The 21,457-nt window shown below is 45.6% G+C and overlaps 2 protein-coding genes across 4 annotated transcripts in view; one reads left to right on the forward strand and one right to left on the reverse strand.

Annotated features, from left to right (window-relative positions):
• MYO1E (myosin IE) overlaps positions 1-9,745 on the forward strand; it is a 170,865-nt gene extending 161,120 nt beyond the window's left edge. The window contains exons 27-28 of the mRNA XM_059714827.1: positions 7,651-7,820; positions 8,626-9,745. Coding sequence (XP_059570810.1) covers positions 7,651-7,820; positions 8,626-8,702 — 247 coding nt within the window. The 3' untranslated portion in view covers positions 8,703-9,745. The remainder of the gene's footprint in view (positions 1-7,650; positions 7,821-8,625) is intronic.
• Positions 9,746-11,844: 2,099 nt separating this feature from the next.
• CCNB2 (cyclin B2) lies at positions 11,845-19,795 on the reverse strand. 3 transcript variants are annotated; one of them, XM_006263846.4, is made up of 9 exons: positions 19,708-19,795; positions 18,475-18,600; positions 17,317-17,439; positions 16,630-16,800; positions 16,385-16,543; positions 15,683-15,919; positions 13,583-13,723; positions 12,417-12,527; positions 11,845-12,132 (listed from the first exon to the last, which is right to left on the reverse strand). In XM_006263846.4, the coding sequence occupies exons 1-9, from the start codon at positions 19,735-19,737 to the stop codon at positions 12,028-12,030; spliced, it is 1,203 nt and encodes a 400-aa protein (XP_006263908.3). In that variant the 5' UTR covers positions 19,738-19,795; the 3' UTR covers positions 11,845-12,027. The 3 variants fall into 3 exon arrangements, with proteins under 3 accessions (XP_006263908.3, XP_014455416.2, XP_019333440.2); XM_014599930.3 differs by lacking the exon at positions 19,708-19,795 and adding an exon at positions 19,497-19,641; XM_019477895.2 differs by lacking the exon at positions 19,708-19,795 and adding an exon at positions 18,889-19,104.
• Between the last annotated feature and the right edge of the window lie 1,662 nt (positions 19,796-21,457).

Consider the following 21,457-nt stretch of genomic DNA (forward strand, 5'->3'; position numbering starts at 1 on the left):
TGTTACTATGACAACTATTCATGCTCTAGGGAAACATTTCCTTTGCTTTGCCATGTTGCTGAGGTTTATGAGCTGAAATCAGTAAGAGAAAGAGTACTTTTGTTCCCAGTTAATAATAAGCCCTTCCAAATAATGCAAGTCCTTATCCAAACTCAGCTTGTTGGCTGATGTCTACTGATGGCCTATGTAAGTGGGGACCAACCTTTTTGCTGGGAGTGCCACAAATTAGCTCTGCATCCTTCCTGAGTGTCCCTTCTATCCTCTTCCCCAGCCCAATCTGCTGCTCTGCCTTCTGCTCCCTGCCCTATCTGATGCTGTGCTGCCTGTCCTCCCTGATTGCAGTGTATCCCACATGGAGGTTGCCTGTACCATTCATGGCACTTGTGCCAGAGGTTGGCCACCCCTCACCTTTGGGCTCTACCTGCTTCCCACTGGAAAGGTGTCAGTATCAGCAGCCCCACAACTGGCAAAGAGAGAGAGAGAGAGAGCAGAGAGACCAGGGGCTAAATGTGTCCTGGAAAATGAACTGTGTTCTCAACTCTACATGGACTCCCCAAGTCATGGCTGAAATATATTGGTCCAGCCTGGGGCAATCAAGCTTAGCAGTTTCTTAGGCTGTCACTGACATATGGATCTACAAATTATTTTAGGCTCTGGGATAAACATCAAGTACTTTCCCAAGTACTACAATTTCTTAATGTAATATATAGTTAAAGACAATATATGTGCAGTCATTGCAATCTAATGCAGTCATTATTACACTGACTGCATAAAAATTCCTCCTTTCTAACTAAGATTTCTCTTCTGCTTTTGTAGATTAGCAGAGCTTTGCTTTAGTGGGAATTTGGATGCCACTTAATTGTCAGGATCAAAAGCTGTTGCATATTCAGTTATTCTAGAAAAACACTGTTCATCTTTCATAAGCAATTCTCACTTCTTGCATTTAGCTCCCTATCTGGTATAGCGAGGGAAAGGGTTTCACCAAGAATCCAGATTCATTTGGCTGAGATCCAAATGTTCCAGAATACAGTATAATAGGATAAATGTGGCTTGTGTGGGTAAAAGTAAAATCTGCTCTGAAGTCAGGATTAATTATCATGCTTAGGGATGTTTTTTGGTTCAGGCTTCACTTTGCAGGCTGTGACCTATTAAAATAAACAGACATTGAGTACACCCTGCTGGTGTCTTGCTGATTAAAACAGCAAGACACCAGCAGGTGTTGCAAGATGATCAGATCTTGCATTCTGATCATCATTCTGTTTTGCCCCATGCGGTACGTGATGCTTACTTAAAACAGGTGAGGGCAGAAGCAAGCTTTGTTCAGCTGAGGGCACCATTGGCAACTTTCCAACACCCAGTGGTTAGGCCCAAATTATAAAAAACGAAGCTTTTGTAAGCATCCCAATCTTTAGCATGACAGAATGAGGCTCAGAAATTACACCATCAAAGATCACCATTCAGAATAACAACACAGAGCATCATGTTATGGGATTATTTTGAAATACAGCTAACTTCTGTATTAAGATAAGGGGTAGTCACAGGAAACATTTGATCACACACTGGTAGGTTTTCTGGTGGTGTTACAGCAGGGGTGGGCAAAATGTGGCCCAGGGGCCGGATGCGGCCCGCCAGGCTGTTCTATCCGGCCCGTGGGGCCCCTAAAAAATTTAGAAAATTAATATTAATTTGCCCTGAGCTGCCTGTCATGTGGCCCTCGATGGCTTGCCGAAACTCAGTAAGCGGCCCTCTGCCCAAAATAATTGCCTGTTCCTGTGTTACAGTGTGGGGCATCCTGTCTCAACAGTACCTCTGACCTACATTCTCTGCCTGTTTCTTCTGTTCATTGCAACTCTTGCAAGGAATCTGTATTGCCCCATCCTTTCCTTTAGGCAAAGGCTTTTTATGATTTCACTGGTAAATATTCCAGAACAACTGGCATATTTCGGATGACTGCACCTAGGACTTCTGGCCCACCGCCAGCCTGAAGTTCCATCACGAAGCAAAGAGGGTCAGAGATCGTGTAGTTTACAATTCCCCAGGGAGAATGGCACAGAGGAGAGCAAGGTCACTGTTTTTCAGGGTGGAATTGGCTGTTGCTTCATTGACTGTCACCTCGGGAAGGGGATGTACTGTCATTTTTAATGTAGTTTGAGTTTCAGTCTTTGCCTATTTGAAAATGATGAAGTGTTACTCATTCAGTCTGAAGTACCATGGAATGAGGGGTACTATGTTAACTTAAAGGCATATTTAAGCAAGGCCATGGGTAAATAAAGACCACTGCCATCATAGTCAATTTCTTTTCATCTCATCCACTTCCTGGCTTCTCTTTCCCCAAACAGTCCTTTGAGTGGATACTTAATCTTTCTCTCAAGTGGGAGAAGTCATCTGGCCAGGCCCACCACAGCAAAAAACCAGCTGGCAGCAATTAGCTTATGTTGCACCACTGCTCCAAGTGACTCACTGCTGAGTCTAAGCCCTCACTGACCACAGCAGCTGGATCCCAAGTATCGCCCAAAGGTGGAGAAAGAGGTTGAAGTAAAAACAAAGTCACCACCATACAAGGAAGTCTGCTAAAGGAGGGCTGGATTTCTCAAGGAGGCTCGGAAGGTCACATGCTAGTAGCGGTCCTTCTGCTCCATCCCACACCAGCTACTCTTATGAAGTCACACAGCTGTGTTAACTTCAGCATTTCCTTTGCTACTCTATAAGCAGATTTTTAAAACTCGGCCATAACATTTTTCTGCCGGGCTGTAATTGGTCAGTCAAGTTTTTAACCTGATAGTGAGTCACTTTGCCAGATATATCAGTTTATGTACTAAAAATGCTTTGGCAGAAATGCTGATTTGCCCAGTCTCTAGTCATCTGTTCACTGTGACAACCCATCACATTTGCCTTCAGTCTGGGACATCATCCAGGGAGTGGCTTCCAATTCACTCCTCTCAAATTCAAGGCAAGTGTCTAATGCAACATGTTCTTCAGAGGGTAGACAAATGTTTGACTTTCTTCTGTGCCAGGTGGTCTCCTGGCACATCATCTTCACTTCATCTGGATCTAATGCTGGTTAAAGTTGTGATGTAGTACAGTACCTACCCATCTGGTATCAGCCTTACAGAAAAGCAACCATTCTTCATAATACAGAGATCTCAGTGGATGTCTGGATAACCTGCCTTTAGACCCTCCTGCCACACACACACTTGAAAATTGTTCTCATCTTGTAGCTTGGCATCCCTTTTTTCAGTGCAGTTTTGGTTACCATGTGGTAACGCTTAGCACAGTACTTACATAACTCTTTCCCTTAGCCAAGTAATTTATGAACTAATTAATCCTCACAGTACGAAAGGAGAGAAAAAAGGCATGAAAATAATTTTGGTATAAAACACATCAAAAACTGTAAGCATATAGAGAGCTGATGGATTTTCTAAGGCCAGGAGCATGGAATGAAGATCATATATTCCTGTTGCCCAATTTTGAATATTTTGGTGGTATGGTATTGTTTTTATTATTTGTCCTCCTCAGCCCATACTGGGAATAATGTAGATTGCCCCAGCTCAGACAATGCAAAGATTTTTCTTTTTTTTTCTGACAACTGTATGAATTCAGGGTAAGTAGAGAAATCACAAGCAGCTACAGCAGTAATTGTGTCCAGAGCACGTAGAAAGAACCCATACGCTGGTCTGTGAAAGGCAGGCTGATATGAAGTTCCAAATGGGGGAGGAGGAGGGGAGAATTCCTGGAATAAGCGGCACACTGCTGGATCAGAGAATAAAGTATGCTCAGACCTTGAAAGAATCAAGAATTCCAGCATGTACCATAGAGGCTGTACCAGTAGGAGCTCTGTAGGCGTCTGTAGACAGATTTATGTTCAATAAGAAGCCAGGGAAGGTCTCTGAGAGAGCAAGGCATGACTAAATTCTTTGATTCCTGGGGAGTTTGCTTTAGCCTTTTTGCAAGGCAAAATTATAAATAGCATTGCAGTAACAGTCTGGCAGTTAAAATGGGAGGGTGGGGCATATCCACAGACACAAAGGTCTGCAACACTATTTCATATGCTATGGCATTAAAACAAAACTTTAATCTATGGGCTGTCTGATTCCTAGCTGTGCTGGATGGACCCTGCAGAACAGGATTGCTCCATTACAGATCAGCTGGTGCAAGAGACAATTTTTTTTGTACATAACTCATGTTGTACTACTGTGGTTGTATCTACAATAGAGTTTTGAGTCCAATATCCTGCAAACTCATAGTGGTAATTTGTCTCGTTGTCTGGAGGAATTATAGATGATAACAGCGGCTTCAGTTAAACATGAGAGTTAACAGTCGATAATTTAGTTTCATGTCTATTTAACAATGAGAAGTATTTCGGTAGCCTGAAAACAGAGAAATATAAAGTGCCCTATAAAAAGAAGAACCCTGGGGGAGAAGAGCTTGTGACTTTGATATGGCCTGAGATATGTTTCTGCCTTTTTAACACAGCAAATTCTGATCAATCAGCACGCTTTACTATTCTTATCCTAGTCTATACCAACTGCCCCCTTCCTCTATGACAGCTGCTTTGCACTAGGTACAGTGCAGTATGCATTTCCAAGCCACATCTTATGATCTGATCTCTTTGCAGTAAAGACCACTGCACTGCAGCATCTTCCACTACATCCTCTCAAAGAGTTTTGATACTATTTGGTAGAACTGGGGCGGGGGGAAGTGTCCCACAGCAAGCAAAGCAAAGAACTACTTCCTAAACCCAACCCTTTAATTCCTGTGCAGATAATATATGGGAATTTTTGCCAACACAAGACAGTTTATTTCTTGTATTAAACCAAGAATTGTGTGTAATCCTTGCATCATAACAATCATTGAAAACATCCACCCCGAGTCTGTCTGCTCTCTGTGCTAGAGAGGATCACATCTAATGATAAGCAGCTCCATCTGCTGGTGACCATGAAAGATTTTCTTGCACTGTCATCCTCTAACACGCTTTTTTGTGGCTCGGTGTTGCTGGTTAGTCTTTTAACGTGATGGCTATTCTACTGATGCACTTTTCCCAGGCCTGCCTCACCTCTATCAGAATTTTTTGTAAATATAAAAAGAAGAAATCAGCTCTCCATCTCTCACTCAGACCAAAGGAAAAACTTGCTGACCCTTACAACCCAACCTGCAAAGCTGTAGATTTCATTTAATACTATAACCAAGGTGTAAAATGCCCTGCTTGTGTTTGACAACAACCTGTTAATTACAGCATGACAACTCGCCTTACCGTATAAAACCCTGGGCAGCAGGTGCCGAAATGAAAACTGCAGGGGAGAATCTCAGAGAAAGTGTTGAGGTTTTTTTTAGTTTTATTTCTAATTATTCCTTACACTGGGGATGGAGGATTGTCTGCCTACAGGGTAGAGACCAATCTCCTCTTGCCAGCATCATCTAAGAATTATGTGGCTTCCCTGGGAAACGCATGCACACACGGGTATTGAATCATCTAGATCCGACTAGGGATGTCTGCTCATTCAAAGTTTTAAACCGGAAGTGCAAATCACAGCTGCTTTAGAAGACTTGCTGGCTATGAAAGAAACAGTCACTTTTTGGATGAGTGTCCAGAACATTTAACCTATTTTGTGTTTCTGGAACATATATTAAACACTTGTTCTCCTAATGTGATATCAATAAAGCTTTGGGCAGTTTCAGAACAACTTTAACAGAACATTTCATACCTCAGATCTTCAGTTGCTCAAAGGAGCTGCAAGCAATTGTTTAAGCTACAGTCCAGCTGTCAACAGCTGCTTAAAATTTCCACTAGGCGTCAAATAATGAGAAGCCTTAGTCTTGCCTACCATCAGGATGATTATTTGCTACAGCTGAAGAATCAGGCATGTCGCTTGGTTCACAGTTACAAGGAGACCATTTGGATCTAGCAGGCATGTCTTTGAACTTCTGTTTTCTTTTCTACCACTCAAAGGTGGCTAGATCTTCTTCCTCTTCTTCCTTGTTGTTAGCACAGCTCTCCATCTGTGGTGGTGTGAACAGCTAGAAAGAAACACCTGTGTGCTGGCAGCCAGCTGCCAGAATAGCTGTCACATGTGCATTGAAGTTTTCACTTACCTTGATTTCTCTGGGGCTGCCACAGGGCTTGCAGGACCTGATGGCCTCAGAAATCCACTCAGGGCTGAAGCAATGTCTGATGACTGTACCCCAAGCTCCACATCAGATACTAAAGCCATCATTTTTCTTACTCTTGGAATCCAGAGTGTATTGTTCCTTCTCTATCAGTTGCTGGGCAGCACACCTCATATTCCATTCAAAGAGGAGCAAATGTGTACGTTAAACATATACGCAAAGTCTATTGAAGCACCACTATTCATTTCCACTGTTTATGCACTTTAAAGGCTGAGCCTACTTTCCTATCTGGCCTTGCAAATACAAGTGATGGCTCAGGGGAATTAGACCCTCTTCAGCTGCCTTTTATTTAAATTTCAGTTCCAAGAGCCCTTTCCCTCCTGCACAGGTTTCCAACAGGAAATCAATCTTCAGGAACAGAAGTAGTTACAGACTTCATTTTTATCCGCTAAAAATATCAGTCATCAGCTACATGTGTGAACTCCCAGCAACATTAATAGCAGCTACAAGCATTCATGTAGGGGAGAAAACCTCCAACATTTTCTCTACTTTATGACTGGTCATAGAAAGCAAATGTAAAATCACAAGAGGGAAGACTGTCCAGTGTTATATTAGCTCTTTATCTCATGGGAACAAAAAATGAGTGAAAGGCCCAGAGAGAGAGGGATCAGGCTGCAGGGATCTCTCTTGAGCATCATCTTTCTAGTTCATTATCTCTGTATTCAACATTAATGATCCTTTTTACCAAGTTAAACAAAACACTAGCACAGTCTTTTGGACAGCTGCTCTTTCACAAATATTTCATTCCCAAGGGAGAAGCATTATAATATTGCTAGCAGACAAACAATGGCAGGGCAGCTGCATATTTGGTGGCTCCAAGCCTCAGATGTCTGGTAACACAGTTACATTTTATCTGAACCATCACTTTGTGCAGCAGGAGTTCCAGTTTTATCACATCTGTAATGGCTGAGACCTTACTGGCATTATAAAGGGTAAACCCACCAACTCTAGAATATTAACCCTCTCCTGCTAATGCCCAGCCTGCCTTCATCATGTCTCAGCTAGCTATTCCTCCAATCCCTGGCTGTGACCAGACCCAAGCAAATGGTTTTCGTAAATCAAACTGCTCTTGCTGCTGCATCTGTGTAAACCAGTTCCTTGTTCAGAGCCCATTCAAAATTTCTAGACCTGTAAATGAAGGCCCTACACCCAAGATAAAGCCATAGAAGACCTTGGTTTTAGGCTGTTATTAATGCTGCAATGCTTTAATACTGCCAGAGGCAGTTGTGAGCTAGGGCCATAGAGCCCCAGTCCTACCAATACTCCACTTTTATAAAAGAACCTCTTTCTAGGTCAACAGATTAAAAGGGTAATCTAAATGTGTAGATCTGTGTTTCAAATACAGTTAGGGTTTTTTATTGGTGGAGCTAACCTTGTAATGAACATTAGACAAGGGCAGGGTGCTAGTGCAGGAGGGTTGGATGAGTTAATGGCCTTACAGTGAGCGACTGCTCTGTCAATCTTTTTTTTCCCCCACTCCTGCAGCATTCGCAGGCAGACATCAAGCCGGCCCCCACCAGCTGGAGGGAGACCCAAACCACAGCCAAAACCCAAGCCTCAGGTACCACAGTGCAGGGCACTATATGCTTACGATGCTCAGGACACAGATGAACTTAGCTTTAATGCCAATGATGTAATCGATATAATCAAGGAAGGTATGTAAATGGAGCGGGTTCGGGGGGTTTTTGGGGCAGGGGTTCAAAGTTCAAAGATGTCTCCACAACCACTATTGAGGCTATCCAACCATCAGCTTGTCACCCGCGCAAGGCCAATCCCCAGTGGTTAACCTGTCACCCCTGGCCTCCCAGTCCAGGCATTGCCTCCCCCTTACCCCCATGTTGCTGCTGCCACTACCAGTCTCTGGGCTCCTCTTCCCTGCAGCTTCTGCTTTTTGCCCCCACCTAGGGGGGGTGATGTGAGGCAGCTCACAGAGCCTGCGATAGAGAGACTAGATAACCCAATGCAGTGTGAGAGCCACAGCACCATATGGGGGTGGTGGGTCACACAGGACACTGGGGCTTCCTAGCATAATGTAGTGGAAGCAGGGGAGGTGCACCTACCATGCAACATATCTAGTAAGCTTGTTCATGGCTTACCAGGAAACCCCCATCATACACCCTCATGCCAGAGTGGTCCTTCTTAATGATGGCACATTAGCACCCCAATAGGAGTTCTGAATTTAGTTGTCCTGTTTAGGAAGCATGCTGCTGTAGTCTTACACTTGCCTCCAGGGCCTATTATAGCTACATCACATCAACTGAAAACAAATCATTTAAGTCCTACCCTCTGTCCTTCCCATCTACCATGATACCAAGGAAAGATAAAGCCTTTTAATGAACTTGAAAGGCTAATAAAACCAGGCTCTCCAAGTTTGAATATGCACATGGAAGAGTTGTACCTGTCTCTTTCTAAAAGCTAAAAACAAGAGTGCTGAAGGTGTTATTGCTTGTTCTGTTGCAGATCCCTCTGGCTGGTGGACAGGGCGATTACGAGGGAAGCAAGGATTGTTCCCCAACAACTACGTGACCAAGATATAAAAGGACTGAGGCTTTATTAAATAAAGGATAGCATGAAGCTATCAGTGACTGAGATGCAGGAGGGAGGTTTCCTCCCACCCTTTTTCTCAGAGGCCTGTAATTCTTAGCAGCATCTTCTCCAGTGGAGTTGTGTACAAGCAGGAAAGAGTCACTCCGTTTACTGTCCGTAAGATGAATTGTGCAACTCCATGCCTCAAACATAAGTGTGGATGTACTGACCAAGAAGTTATTTATTGTATTTAAACCTCTTTTGAACGCAGACTGAACAGAGGTGCGCACTCAAACCTTGTTTTTCCTGAAATTGCAAGGTGCTTTGCAGTCTGGGACCAGGGACTTCAGAAGGGTTGTATAATTAAGTGCCTTTAGTTAAATCTCAGTAGTTTCTTTCTTATAATTGAAGAGAGCATTATATGCACATTCCTCTGATACCAATCATTCTGAGGAACACAAAGTATGCTGCTACATGTCAAAGATTTAGGATTGTTTTTAGGTATCACGGCAATGGTATATTTAAAGTAATTGTGTACAGATGTAATAGAGCTCGTTTACTATTTGCCAGTAATGTCTAGGGACTCCAAGAAAAGGCACTGCAAAAGAAAAAGAAAAAAAAAAAAAAAAAAAGCAGTACTGTACACTAAACAACGTTGCCTTGATTTATATTAGAATATGGCTGGCCCATGTTGGATTTGTTTAATGCTGTACCTGTTGCAGGAAGCATCTCTTTACCTTGAGCTGTACATTTGTAGAAGCAGATCATATACTGTATATAAAAAAATTCTAATATTGTAGAAACATATATGAATGTATAACGTAGTATTTCACTGTACTTAACTATAAAGTAGATTGACTAGAAGTTGTGCCAGGTACTTACAAATAAAATATGCACTACTCATTTTCAAATGATAAAGTCAGTGTTAAAGCTTTTAAGCCCAGTTACCTCCCCCCACCATTTAAAACATAGCTGTTGCTTATCATACAGGTTAATCAGCATCTGTACTTTTTCTTCTGAAATGCCATAAATAAAGAGACACAAGAACCAGTGACCTGGAGTTAGTTGGCTTGTTGGTTGCAATTTGTTGTTTTTCAGGCATTCGCACAAGCAAATCTCATTCCAGAGTGATAAAGGCTCCTAGCATACCCATGTTCAGCAAAGGGGGAGCAAAGAAAGGGCAAATCCACCCATCCACACCCCAGTCTGAAACTACATGGACTCATCTGGGAAGAGGCAAGTATAATGCATATTCTCATAAGTCATATGAGCACCATCTACAGCATGGAGCAGGTAAAAACAAACAGGTATAGGCACAAAAATTCGTAAGTACCATCTTACATTTCAAGAATTTACAGCAAGCTGCCATCTACTTCTTGAGGTACCCTAGGTTTTAAACATGAAGAGGTCCTACATATACCCTCCAACATCTCATCAACTTAAGTAAACCCAATCATGCTGTGTCTAGATGAGTGCAGCCGTGTAGTATGTGGCTCTGCAGATGTTTGGGGGAAAAACTGCACCTCAAGCTGTGGACAAGCAAGATTTGTGACATAGGTGCTTGTGAAACTGTGTCTGGCTTGGGGCTACTGCAGGCCTGGCTGCTAAGCTACTGTGTTACTAGTTACCAATTAATCATGATTCACTCAGGGACCAACTCAGTACACAGTACCTAACTACTACGTAACTTCACCAGCATGTATCAACACCTACAAAACTAGACAGACTAAGGAGAGGAAATAATCAATATAATCAACTGCCCCAAGACAGAGAGTCAGTTGCACAAGCACCCATGGCATGAGTTTAGTCTGCGTTAGCAACTAGGGGTGCAGGGCCCCAGAACCCCACTGCACCCATCTCCTTGACAGCTGGTAGGCTTCATGGACTCAGCTGTGCCACCATCCCTGCAGTTTTCAGCTCACTGCACCTTAACACACACACACACACACACACACACACACACACACACCCCCCCCCCCAACCAACCAACCTATTTTCTACCTTGTAATATAGAAAAGATAAAGTTTAGCCTCTCAAAATAAAAAGTTTGACAACGTTATTCTTTATTTTTAGAGGAGACTACATGGGTTCCAATTCTTGCTCCAAGACCAGTTCAGGTATTTTATCCACACTGTTTTACCAATTGAAATGAAAAGCACCAGCATCCCAATATGTTTCCACCCATCCAACTTGTCAAATATTAAAGGTCTGCAGCATTGCTAGGCCCTTTTCACTAGCACACATTAGAAGAGAAAACTCAAAAGCTAGCAATCATGCACCTTTGCACATGCTTGCAACTTCAGGACAGTTATTAGCATCTACTTTCTAACCAGTAGTTTCTTTGGAGTACCTTCTACTGTAAAAAGAAACAAAACAAAACACAACAACAAAACCTAAACCATAAGAGAGAAGATAAAATCTGGAAGTTTGTCTGCTAGAAGAGAGGCAAGAGTAATTAGTGGCACAACGGAGATTTTCAGCAGAGCCAGTAGCTTCCCTTTCAACTTTCAGTTCACTTTCACTGTCCACACACCTCCCCTCCCAAGTAGCATAGACAGAGTAGTCTGAAGTAGATTGAAGAATGAATTATGTTAATACACCTCATGAAAGAGAGAATAGATTTATTTTTTTTTTTTTTAAACATACGAAGAACCTGGGGCCTCATTCTCACTACTATCCAGAAGTGACTTATAGTTAACTTCGATAATTTTGGAGTCTTGTCAAGGGAGGAACCTAAATCACAAGTGACAGTTGATCTGTTTGCCTCCAATACAGTGCTATTTTGGGCATCAAGCCCAATGATGTAAAGAGTGTGATCTACCAGTACAACTTCTGCATGTCTGACTTTACCTCGGACTGTTCTACTCCCTCAACTATAGCTCATGCAGGGATTTCTGCAGTAAACTGCCTGCAGTACTCAAATGAATGAGTCAAATCAGCTATTTGAGTTAAAAAAAAGGTAAGAAGCAGGTATGATTTCTGACCTCAGTCTTGTCACAAGTAAGGTGGCTTATAGCTACAGCAAGGAATTGAACCTTGGTACAACTGACTAATGAAAATCCCTGCACTTTAAAATTGTCAGCTTGCTAGTTTGGGGGGTTTGGTTGGTTTTTTTTGTTTTTTTTTTTGTAAACAGCATAAAGAGGAGCAGTATTTTTAATAAAGGAGCTTTATTTGTAGATATACACATGTATCACAGGGCAAGTTTAAAAAGTCTGCTTTCAGAGTGAATCTGAAGCGTCTGTATCAAAACAGAAGAGATATGTACAAAAGCAGCAGTTCTGCCTCAGTAGGCAAGTTGACAAAGTGCACGGAACAAGAATTTGCTACCTAAGATTATCCCACGACAGATGCAGCTAGGTCCTTGATTGTTTTGCTGTTCAGTTGGGGAAGTGTACTGATCTTCATAAGTTTGCTGCTTGCATACTTGTTCTTTACAGCCTGCAGGAATGAGAGGAACAACACTGTCTAGACAAATGGACTGCAATATTTTGTGCCATGCTAATACAACAGAGCTTCAAGATGGAAACTACAAGGTATACAGGGAGCCAACATCAAAAGCAACAATAAAAAACAAGTCTTAGCCAAAAATGGAAGCAACTCTGTACCATAAGTCTGTTACAGGATATTATTTATCGAAATGCATGATCTTCGATTATCAGGAAATGAAAGTAGGTACTTACACAACAGTATAGGAACAGGAGTTAAGAGTGACCAATACTTACAACATATTTTGTTAGATTCCCATTTACTTTGACTACATTCTTGGCCATATGCTGCATGATTAGGAGTAGACTCTCTTCCGCATACCCAGTGTAGTACTGCTGTTTTATTCCCTGCAATACAAGATGGCCAGAGTGCTGACAGCCCAATCCTCCGTGGAGGAGAGGCAGGGCAGTTATTCAGTACAATTCCAAACCCACAACTACAAAGAAGCGGGAGAGACTATCCCCACCATAGCAAGGGGCGTGTCAAATGCTTTAGTCAGAGCTGTAGAACAGAGCTCAAGAACCTCTCTCAGCTCCCAGTCCAGGTGGGAAACTATTCTCCTTTAGAGCAGCTTTGAAGGAGACAGGATGATCATCACTACAGAACATTTACTGGAACAGGGTAGTCTTTATTTACTAGACCAGGAGTAGACAACCCCTGGCACAGATGCCAGAGCATGGCATGCAAAGGCATTATGCTTGGTGCAAATGCTTCAGGGCAGATAGTGGGGAAGGGGCTGGAGCTGTGTTGCCGCAACAAGGATTAGGCCCCTAGCAGCTCCTCCACTGGCATGCCAACTTCTCGCAAGTTGAGGTTGTGGGAAACTTTTGGCACGTCCCAAAAATGTTGGTGTACTAGATAGACTATCTGTGGTATCATGGTACAGGGTGGTCAGTGATAGAAGTAAATCTTTCCAATCCCCAAGAACCTGCAAGTTTGATTAAGGGGCAATTGCCAAGTCACCAGTCTAATATTTAAGAAAGCCAAAGAGTCAGCAATTTCAGAAGTGGGACTCAGGACAATTAAGTAGCTCACTGGCTGTTAGGTCCTGCTATCAAGTTGTCTCCTGATTCACCTGGACAACCTTTAATATTGAAGGCAAATACTCCAGACATATGATCTTGTTATGCAGGGCAGGCAAAATGCAAAAAAGTGGTGGTAGTTACTTGCTTGGCATAGCCTTTATGCAAAATAGCAGAGCTACTTATGTACTGGACCTGCAATTACTGAGAGGCCTGAACATTTTGGGTTAAAAACAAAGCTGTACTGAGGTGCAGTAGCACCCTATAGGTACCACTGCATTTATATTAGTCCTTCAGCCATTTGTAATGCTGGAACTCAGTCTGTATTAAGAATGGTTCTTCCACAGATCTTGATCAAAGTGGAAGACTAACAAACTTACCCATTTGGCTTGGCCCAGAACCTGTTGAGACAAGCACAAAGCAGCAGCTGCTATCTCCGAAGGATGATGGTGCACCATATCATAGTCCACGAGCGTCAGCTCCATTAGGTATTTTGCTAGTGTATGCTGCTCAGCATCAGCCTGCCGGATAGTACTTGTTAGTGTGTGAAGCTTCATTTCTTTAGCTGAAGAATGATCCAGGCTTTAACACGATTGGGGTAGCATTTGAAAAAGGATTAAAAAGTTAAGCAGCATCTGCTTTGTTAATTCAATTTCCTAGGGCTAGTTTATAGGGCTGTACGAAGCTTCAGTCCCCCGACTCAAAGATTTGGCTGCCAAATCTCTGCCAAATTGAATCAGGAGACCCTTTAATCTTGCCAAATCAATTTGGAAAAATTTGGACATAGACACAGCTTTAAGTGTTTTTTTCTAGATGCCTCAAGATACCAGATGGTTTATCAGTGCTGCGATGCTGGGGCAGATGGAGCGTCCCACAGGAGTGTGGGGGGCTCCCTAGCGTGCTCAGCAGCAGACCCAGAAGCACTTCTGGGCCCACCAGGGAGCATGCAGGCCCCCCCAAGTGCACCTGGGAGTGCTTCTGGTCCATTTCCAGGTCTGCTGCCAAGTGAGTGCAGGGGGGGCTCCCCAGCGCCTGTGGGACGCTCCATCCATCCTAGTATCACAGCATTAATGAACTACCTGGTACCTTGAGGCATGTAGAAAATAAAACACTAAAAAAAAAAAAAAAAAAAAAAACCCAAAAAAAAAAACCACACTATGTCCAAGTCTGATTCTCCAAATCAGTATTGAATTTTCAGATTTGGCTGAATTAAAAAAAAAAAAAAAAAAAAAGATTGGGGACAGCAATCTGAATCAAGTTCACTGCCAAATCCAAATCTAATACAGTCCGCTTTGCACACCCATACTGGTTTATGCCACTTCCTCATGGAAGAGAGAAACATGCTCTTGCTCAGTGCCTAACAGCAAGAAAATGAGACTGTGCAGCTCTGGCTTGGCATGAGCCTGAGTACACATGCCAGCACTATTCTTGGGGACATGCTTCAGCCACTCCAAGTCAGTGTTGGACCCTGGAAATAAGAGACAGCCAACCAAGCAGCAATGAAAAAAGATATGCTTCTTGGTAGTGGCCCTGAATGGAGACTGCAACTGCCCCACTCAAAGGGCATCCTACCCTGGATTCCATGAGAAGGGAGACTTGGGTTGAGCATCTCTTCTAGGTTAGAAACTAAAACCCAATTCACATTGTTGTGTTAGAAAACAGCAGAAGGGTTACTTTACTGTACTGCAGCAAATACCATATGGCTAGGTTTAAAAAAAAAAAAAATCACATCTGGTGTGGGAGTTTCACTGTCCAAGTCTACTGTTTTTGTTTTATTTTGTTCTGTTCATCTTGGGCAAAGAATGGAGAGCTGGATTCAAAAAGAGGGCTTAAGAACCAGTGCTGCAGCACATTACTTATGTTTAGTACACAGCCAGAAGTCAGAGAAAGAGGGTGCTAGATCTTGAACTCAAATGCAACACTAGAGCTCTCTAGGCTCCCCCATGCACTATAAAAAAGGGACATCCTGCCAATACAGATTGGATCTAGATTCAGCAGGGAACTACCTACCATTACATGGAAGTCCCTAAGCACTTCAGAACAGGCCTCTGACTTGTTGTTTTGTTTTTGTTTTTTTTCTTATCTGGCCCGAAATACCCAGAATACACTGAAGTACTTTATCTAGTGAAACTTCAGTTATATTGTTTTCTTCAGTTAGCTGCATCAGTTCCTTATCTTGTTACCACCAGAACTAGTTCCCAGCATGTTTGTCATAAGTGAAGCAATGTGCAATCTATTATCTAAAAATATTCTGCAATTCAGTGTTTGAGCCACTGTTTCTTTCATAAAAAGAAAGAACTGCCACCACATACCAAACAGCATTCTGCTATACATGCTCTCTAATCCACCTCTCTTTAAATCCATTTTACTCTGGCATCCCTCAAGTCCAGAAAAGGGCTTGAAAAGACACTGTCCAACCAAAATGGCTACCTTGAAATTCAGCATGAATGCTTCAAGTTAAAATTGGGCCAAGCACATACCTCGCCAGCTTTTGATGCTCTCCGTAAGAAATGGAGTGGAAGGGGACGCCCCAGGTCAAAGTTCAGTTCTCTAAGAATTGCCACCTCCATTTCTCTGATCTGAGCAGTAGTGTAGGCATTATCGGTAATATAAACAAAGTCTGCGATGTCAGGACAGAATATCTCTTCATATTTTGAAGCTAGAAACAGTGCCGTCACACCAGCCAATTGAAGTTTGTTTCGGGAAACTAGGCGATTCTGGGCACAATAAAGACAAATTTTAGTTTTTCCAGTATGATTATTCATTTAAGCAAAATATGCTCTCCATCTCAAGACGAAGCAAGGCTATGTTCTTTCCTGCAATGTGCACTTATTGGAACTTACTGTCAAAAATGCTCCTTAAGCACACACTACTGTGATAACTCTGGTCCTGGAACTAGCTAGGTCCCCTTGCATTGAAGGGGAAGAGCAGCCTTTTGACAGCTGTTCCCCCTTCACTGTTTTTGGCACAGTGGAATGGAGTTCAGTTAAGTTACTAAATGGATAGTGGAGATAAGAGATAGCATTCATTTCAGTAATTTATGCACTTAATAAAATATGCAGGCAACTGAAACCCAGAACCCATTTGAAAAGTTTGCTCTTGTTCGGTGTTTAAGTATAGTCATTAAATGGATTTGCCAGATCCACATTTATGTTATAAAGCATCATGTTCCAGACACTTACTTGTAAGAAACGGTCCATAATGCCAACACACATATACAGGGTTTCTTGCAAAAGCTGGAATCTTGAGTGGACTTGAATAAGCCAGTCAACTAAGATTGCACGCATGCGCCCATTGATCTCCTTCCCGTCAAGATAGCGTGAATGTACTGGCTGCTGCAACTGTTCAGAGAAATACCCATGTGATTGACTGAATGCTTAAGCTTAAATGCATTTGCAGTTGTAAGAGAAAATGTAAGCATCCATACCTCAAGCTGCCTTAGATATAGATAGATATCCTTTACGTAGTCACTACAAAGCTGAGGGTTTTCCCAGTCATCAGCATCAATGTCTTCAACATTGCTGAGCAGTACATCAGAAAAAGCCTGGCATAGATCCTCTTCTTTCATGGATATGTCCATAGGGGTTGGAGACATAATCTATTTGATATGTCAGTCATTAAAACCCACACGTTGTGCAACCAACGTAAAGTCCATACTGCTTTAGTAACTGGACAGCTTTTTAAGCCTTTTTCCTCCCCCCCCCCCAACAATAGAAAGAGTAACCCTGTAGTATTAGCCCACAATTTCTGCCACTGTGGCACAGACATCATCTTGAACCAAGATGTCTGTTGTTGCCATAAGAACTTTGCCCATGTATAGGAGTCATTTAATGATCTTTACATTTGATTTGCAGGTTCTCTTTATTCATTTGCTTGTGTTAATAAAAAAAAAAAAAAGAAAAAAAAAATCCAGTTAACAAAATATAACTTTTAACTCTCCTGTATCCTCTTCCTCCCCTTACTAGGAGTAATGAACCAACATATTGCAAGCCCAGAGATGCATAGGGACATTCTGATTTCTCTGAAGGGGGCAAATGGTACACTTCCAGCCTAGGAAGAGGCAGGCTCCAAGTCTAGAGCCAGAGAACAACAACAACAAACAGTTTCCTCCTACCTTTGGAACACTGGCTTCCTTCAGTGGTTTCACCGCAGCTAGATGTTTTGATTGTGCCGTTACATTTGTTGACTTGTTACCTCCTTTGGAGGGCTTTATGGATGCTTTTAAGCTTTCTGTTTTCTATTAAAACAGGAAAAAAGCCACACAAATCAAACCCCATTAATAGAAGTGCATTGATACACTGGTCCCATATCAGATCCACACCAATATAGGAAAAATTGACAGCATCAGAAATCAGCTTTTTTGCTTGACGCGGTGGATAAGTGCCCCGTGTATGCACAAAGCCGCAGCATGCACGTGGCCAGGAGCACGGCCCAGCAGCTTGGAAAGCAATGTCAGGCTGGTAAGTCTGGTGTGTAGGGAAGGAAGGGGTGTGTGGGGGGAAAAACAGATAGAGACACCCCCCCCCCGCCATGGTGAGGGAGGGAGTGGGGTAGGCGCTGCTCAGCCAGGCTACAGTGTGGGACAGAACCATGAGCAGTTTGTCCGGGGGATGCAGGGGGGTTGCTCCCACCAACATGCTCACCTTGGGAGGGCACAGGGGGAGTGTGCCCCCAGGTCAGCATACAGGGCAGGATGGGCTGCCAGAGCTGGGGGCTGCACTAGGCTCTTCCCAGCGACAGGGCTGGGAGAGGGTTATGGCAATTATTGGGGTGGCTGCAGCCCACTTCCCCCCTGCAGTCCCCTCCCAGTGCTACCACCCTCCCCAAGCACAGCTTGGCACAGCCCCCACCCCAGAAGTGCCCAGCATAATCCCCATGCAGATCCCCCCCCAAACCCTCCCGAGGTATGTGCAGGGGAGGAGCTGCCCCTCCCCCCTTGCCTCCTGGGGAAGCTACAGCTCCCTCTTGTGCCCTGCCCCACCCCAGCTGGGCAGTGCCTGCCCCAGTCCCTCTCTCACCATGGGGGCCTTGATCTGCCCCTCCCTCCCTCCCTCCCTCCCTCCCTCCCACCCACCACAACACACTTACCAGCCTGACACTGATCTCCAAGCTGCTCAGCTGTGTATTTGAATCAGATGGGCATCAGCCAACATGGCTCCTTAAAAATCTGCTGCTAGTATCAGCCAAAAAAAACCCCTCTCTACTGGTGCACCCCTACCCATCAACTATTAATCCAATGCTTTTCCACACCTAGGAGTTTAAAGTGCTTTACCTTTACTACATGTGCTCCTCTGGTTGTAACTTTGTTTCCGATCTCTTCCAAAGCAGTTCTTTTGCCAGGCATTTGGCTTTTATCTTTGTTGATTCCTATCATAGCATTGTCCACCGCCCTTGTAACCTAGAAGAGAGCATGAATTCACAATAGGCAAATCCCAAAAGATCTGCAGGCATCAGCTCTTCCACAGCAGTCACCCATCAGAGCCCTTTCACAAGCAGTACCCACTGCTGCACCATGTCCTTCCCCACCACAGCTCATGCTTAGGGCAAAAACAAAACGCTGCAGGCCGAGATCACGCAATTATGGGGAGCCTTGTCAAACTGAAGGAGGTTAGAGCTGTACCCCATTTCCCCCCCCAAGGAAGCAGTTTTCTGTGACTTACAAGTCGAGTTACTGTGGGGTACTTACTTCCTTGAAAGCAGCCCAGTGACATTAAGAAAGAGCCCGGCCACGTGGCCTAGAGAGGGTCGTACTGCCTGAAGGCTAAAGCAAGCCACCCTTAAGTCACCACTCAGTTTTAATGCTGCTCCTGGCAAAACGCAAGTGCCTCAGGGGTGTCCCCGGGGTTTCCTCCCTGGGCTGGGGCCGGCCGGCCACCGCGGGACGCCGCGCTCCCCCAAGGCACCCCCGTTCGTTTCAAGTCTCGCAGGCTTCCTAGCTTCCCGCCGGAGCCCGGGTCCCAGCCCGGCGCTGCAGCGGCCCGCGGCGCCCCGGAGCCTCCCCAGGCGGCCGCAGGGTCCCCGGGCGGGGGCGCCGCCGCCACTCCGACTTGCACGGCGGAGGGAGGCCCGCGAGGCTCCGGGGTTTCGCAGCAGCCAGAGGCGGCCCCGCGCGGAGGAGGGGGGGGGGGGGGGGGTCCCACGAGCCTCATGCCCGACGCGGCGGCCCCGCGCTCGCCGGGAGAAGCAGCGTAGAGGCCCAGAGCGGGGGAAGCGCAGGGTGGGACCAGCCCGGCCCGCCTCAGCTCGACCAACCCCCGCGCCAGGCGCCGGCTGGGCCTCCAGGGCAGCACTCACCGCGACGCGCCGGGTGAGCGCCATGGGGCCGGGCGGGGGCGGAGGAAAAGAAGAAGGAGCAGGAGCGGGAGCGGGAGGGCGGCTGGGCCGGGCGCTCGGAGCTGCAGCCGCTCAAGTACTCGTCAGCTGCAAGACTACTCCTCGCGCCGCCCGCGGGTTCAAATGCAGCCCCGCCCACCCGCCATTGGACAACTTCGTACAATGCCTGCACCTGATTGGCTGTCCGCCGGGCCTGCCCCATGCGTTGCTATGGCGATGACCCTCGGGCCGGAAGGAGCCGGCAGCTTCCACGGGATGCGCTCGGCTCTTTAAAAGAGGCTCCTCGGGGTCGAGGCGGCCGCGCAGGGGCTACTGGGAACTGCGGAGCCCCGCCCCCTTCCCCTGTGCGGACGAGTCCGGAAGCGCTGCGCGTGCGCGCGGGGCTCTGCAGACCCCGGCGGCGCTGTCCCCTGGCGCTGGCGCGGCGGCGGCTCCGTGCGCCCCGCCCCGTCCCGTCCCGGGGCTACAGCCGGGTGCGGGCGGGGCCGGGCTCCGTCCCTGGGTGCTCCCTTCCCCCTGTTTTAAATTGTAAATCCTCTGGGTCTGGTGTTTTCCAGCCAGAAGGACCCTGGAAGCAGGAGGGGCTACAAGCAGGGAGCCGGGTTCTGCGTTGCCCGCGGGAAAACGTGGTAAAGTGCTGGTTGTTTTCTCTTTAAGGAGAAAAACGCTCCTTTAAAACAGAAAAGCATCGGAAACAGCAGGCTTCCCCTTGCAGGCTGGCCGAGGCCCGGGAGCAGGAGGCGCACGGGGCAGCATGACCCCGCTGCCCCAGGGAGGGAGGGGGTCGAGGCCCCCATGGGGGAGGCTGCCCAGCCCGGGCGCTTCGTGGGGCCTGGGCCGGGAGCCGCGGCCCCCAGCCGTGCTGGCGGCCCTCCGCCTCATCTGTGGCCTGCACATGGCAGCGTGAGACCAGCGGGGGGGGGGGGGGGGGGGAGCTGTGGCTCCTGAGTGAGGGGCACGGGAGGGCTGGGAGGCTGTAGGTGGGGAGCGAGGGCAGTGACATGGGAGCAGGGCTGTGCAAAGGTTCGGGTGCGGATTCGATTTGGAGGAGATCCGGCCCAATCTGTGAATTGGGAGACCAGTAAAAAGGTCCGCATCTATTCAAAGCTTTCTGAACCTATTCGGAGATAAGGGCAGTCCCCGCTTGCTGCTGCAGGGAGCAGGACCAGACTCCATGCTGGAAAGTAGGGGACCCCCATGACTACTTCCCATGGCCTTTTCCCCCAGGCTCCCTTGAGCCCCCTCCCATGGCTGCCCCAGCTCCTGGCTCTTTTTAAAAAAAATTATTACTATTTTTAAATTTTTTTTTTTTTTAAGAGCGAGGTGGCTCGGGTGAGGCAGCCATTGGGTGCTGGGAGAGCAGGTGGGGGGATGGGGCCTGTTTGATTTGGCAGTGGCCAGATCAATTCAGGACACTGAATCGAATCACTGTCCCCCGAATCAGCCAAATCCAAAGCAAATACTAACTGCTTCACACAGGCCTAATGGGCAGGACACCAGCATATCAGGGCTGTTCAGTGCCACAAAGCAAGAGAGGGGGTGGAACAGCTGCAGCTGGACCCTAAGTACTTAGCATTTATTTTATTATAGTGATTGAGGTACTGGTAGGCTTCCAAACTTTAAAATTGTAACTATATCAATAAAATGTGTTCACAGCTGATTCTCTCTCTCTCTCGTGTTATTTCATTTTGATCGTGGAAAAACATAGATTTTATCAGAGAATCTGATTTTTAAACAGAAAAACCAGAATCCTTGATAATAAGGTTTCAAGTGCCGGCTTTTTCAATTGCTTGCTATGGAGCTCTATAGCTAACCTTTCTAGTGTGGTCCATGCTTTGTTAAGCATGTTTGTTGTGTCGCTGTGCCTGTCCCTTCATTTTAATAGGTTTTCTTTAAACAAGCCCATCTTCCTCAGAACACTG

The sequence above is a fragment of the Alligator mississippiensis genome, chromosome 11 (assembly GCF_030867095.1).
Source record: "Alligator mississippiensis isolate rAllMis1 chromosome 11, rAllMis1, whole genome shotgun sequence".
NCBI classification, from domain to species: domain Eukaryota; kingdom Metazoa; phylum Chordata; order Crocodylia; family Alligatoridae; genus Alligator; species Alligator mississippiensis.

Coding starts and splice junctions, on each gene's coding strand:
- CCNB2 (XM_006263846.4), bottom strand. CDS start 19,737: ATGGGGCAGGCCCGGCGGACAGCCAATCAG. Junction 16,801..17,316: donor AGGAAGCCAGTGTTCCAAAG/GTAGGAGGAAAC, acceptor CATATCAAATAG/ATTATGTCTCCAACCCCTAT. Junction 12,528..13,582: donor TTCTGGGCCAAGCCAAATGG/GTAAGTTTGTTA, acceptor CTTGTATTGCAG/GGAATAAAACAGCAGTACTA.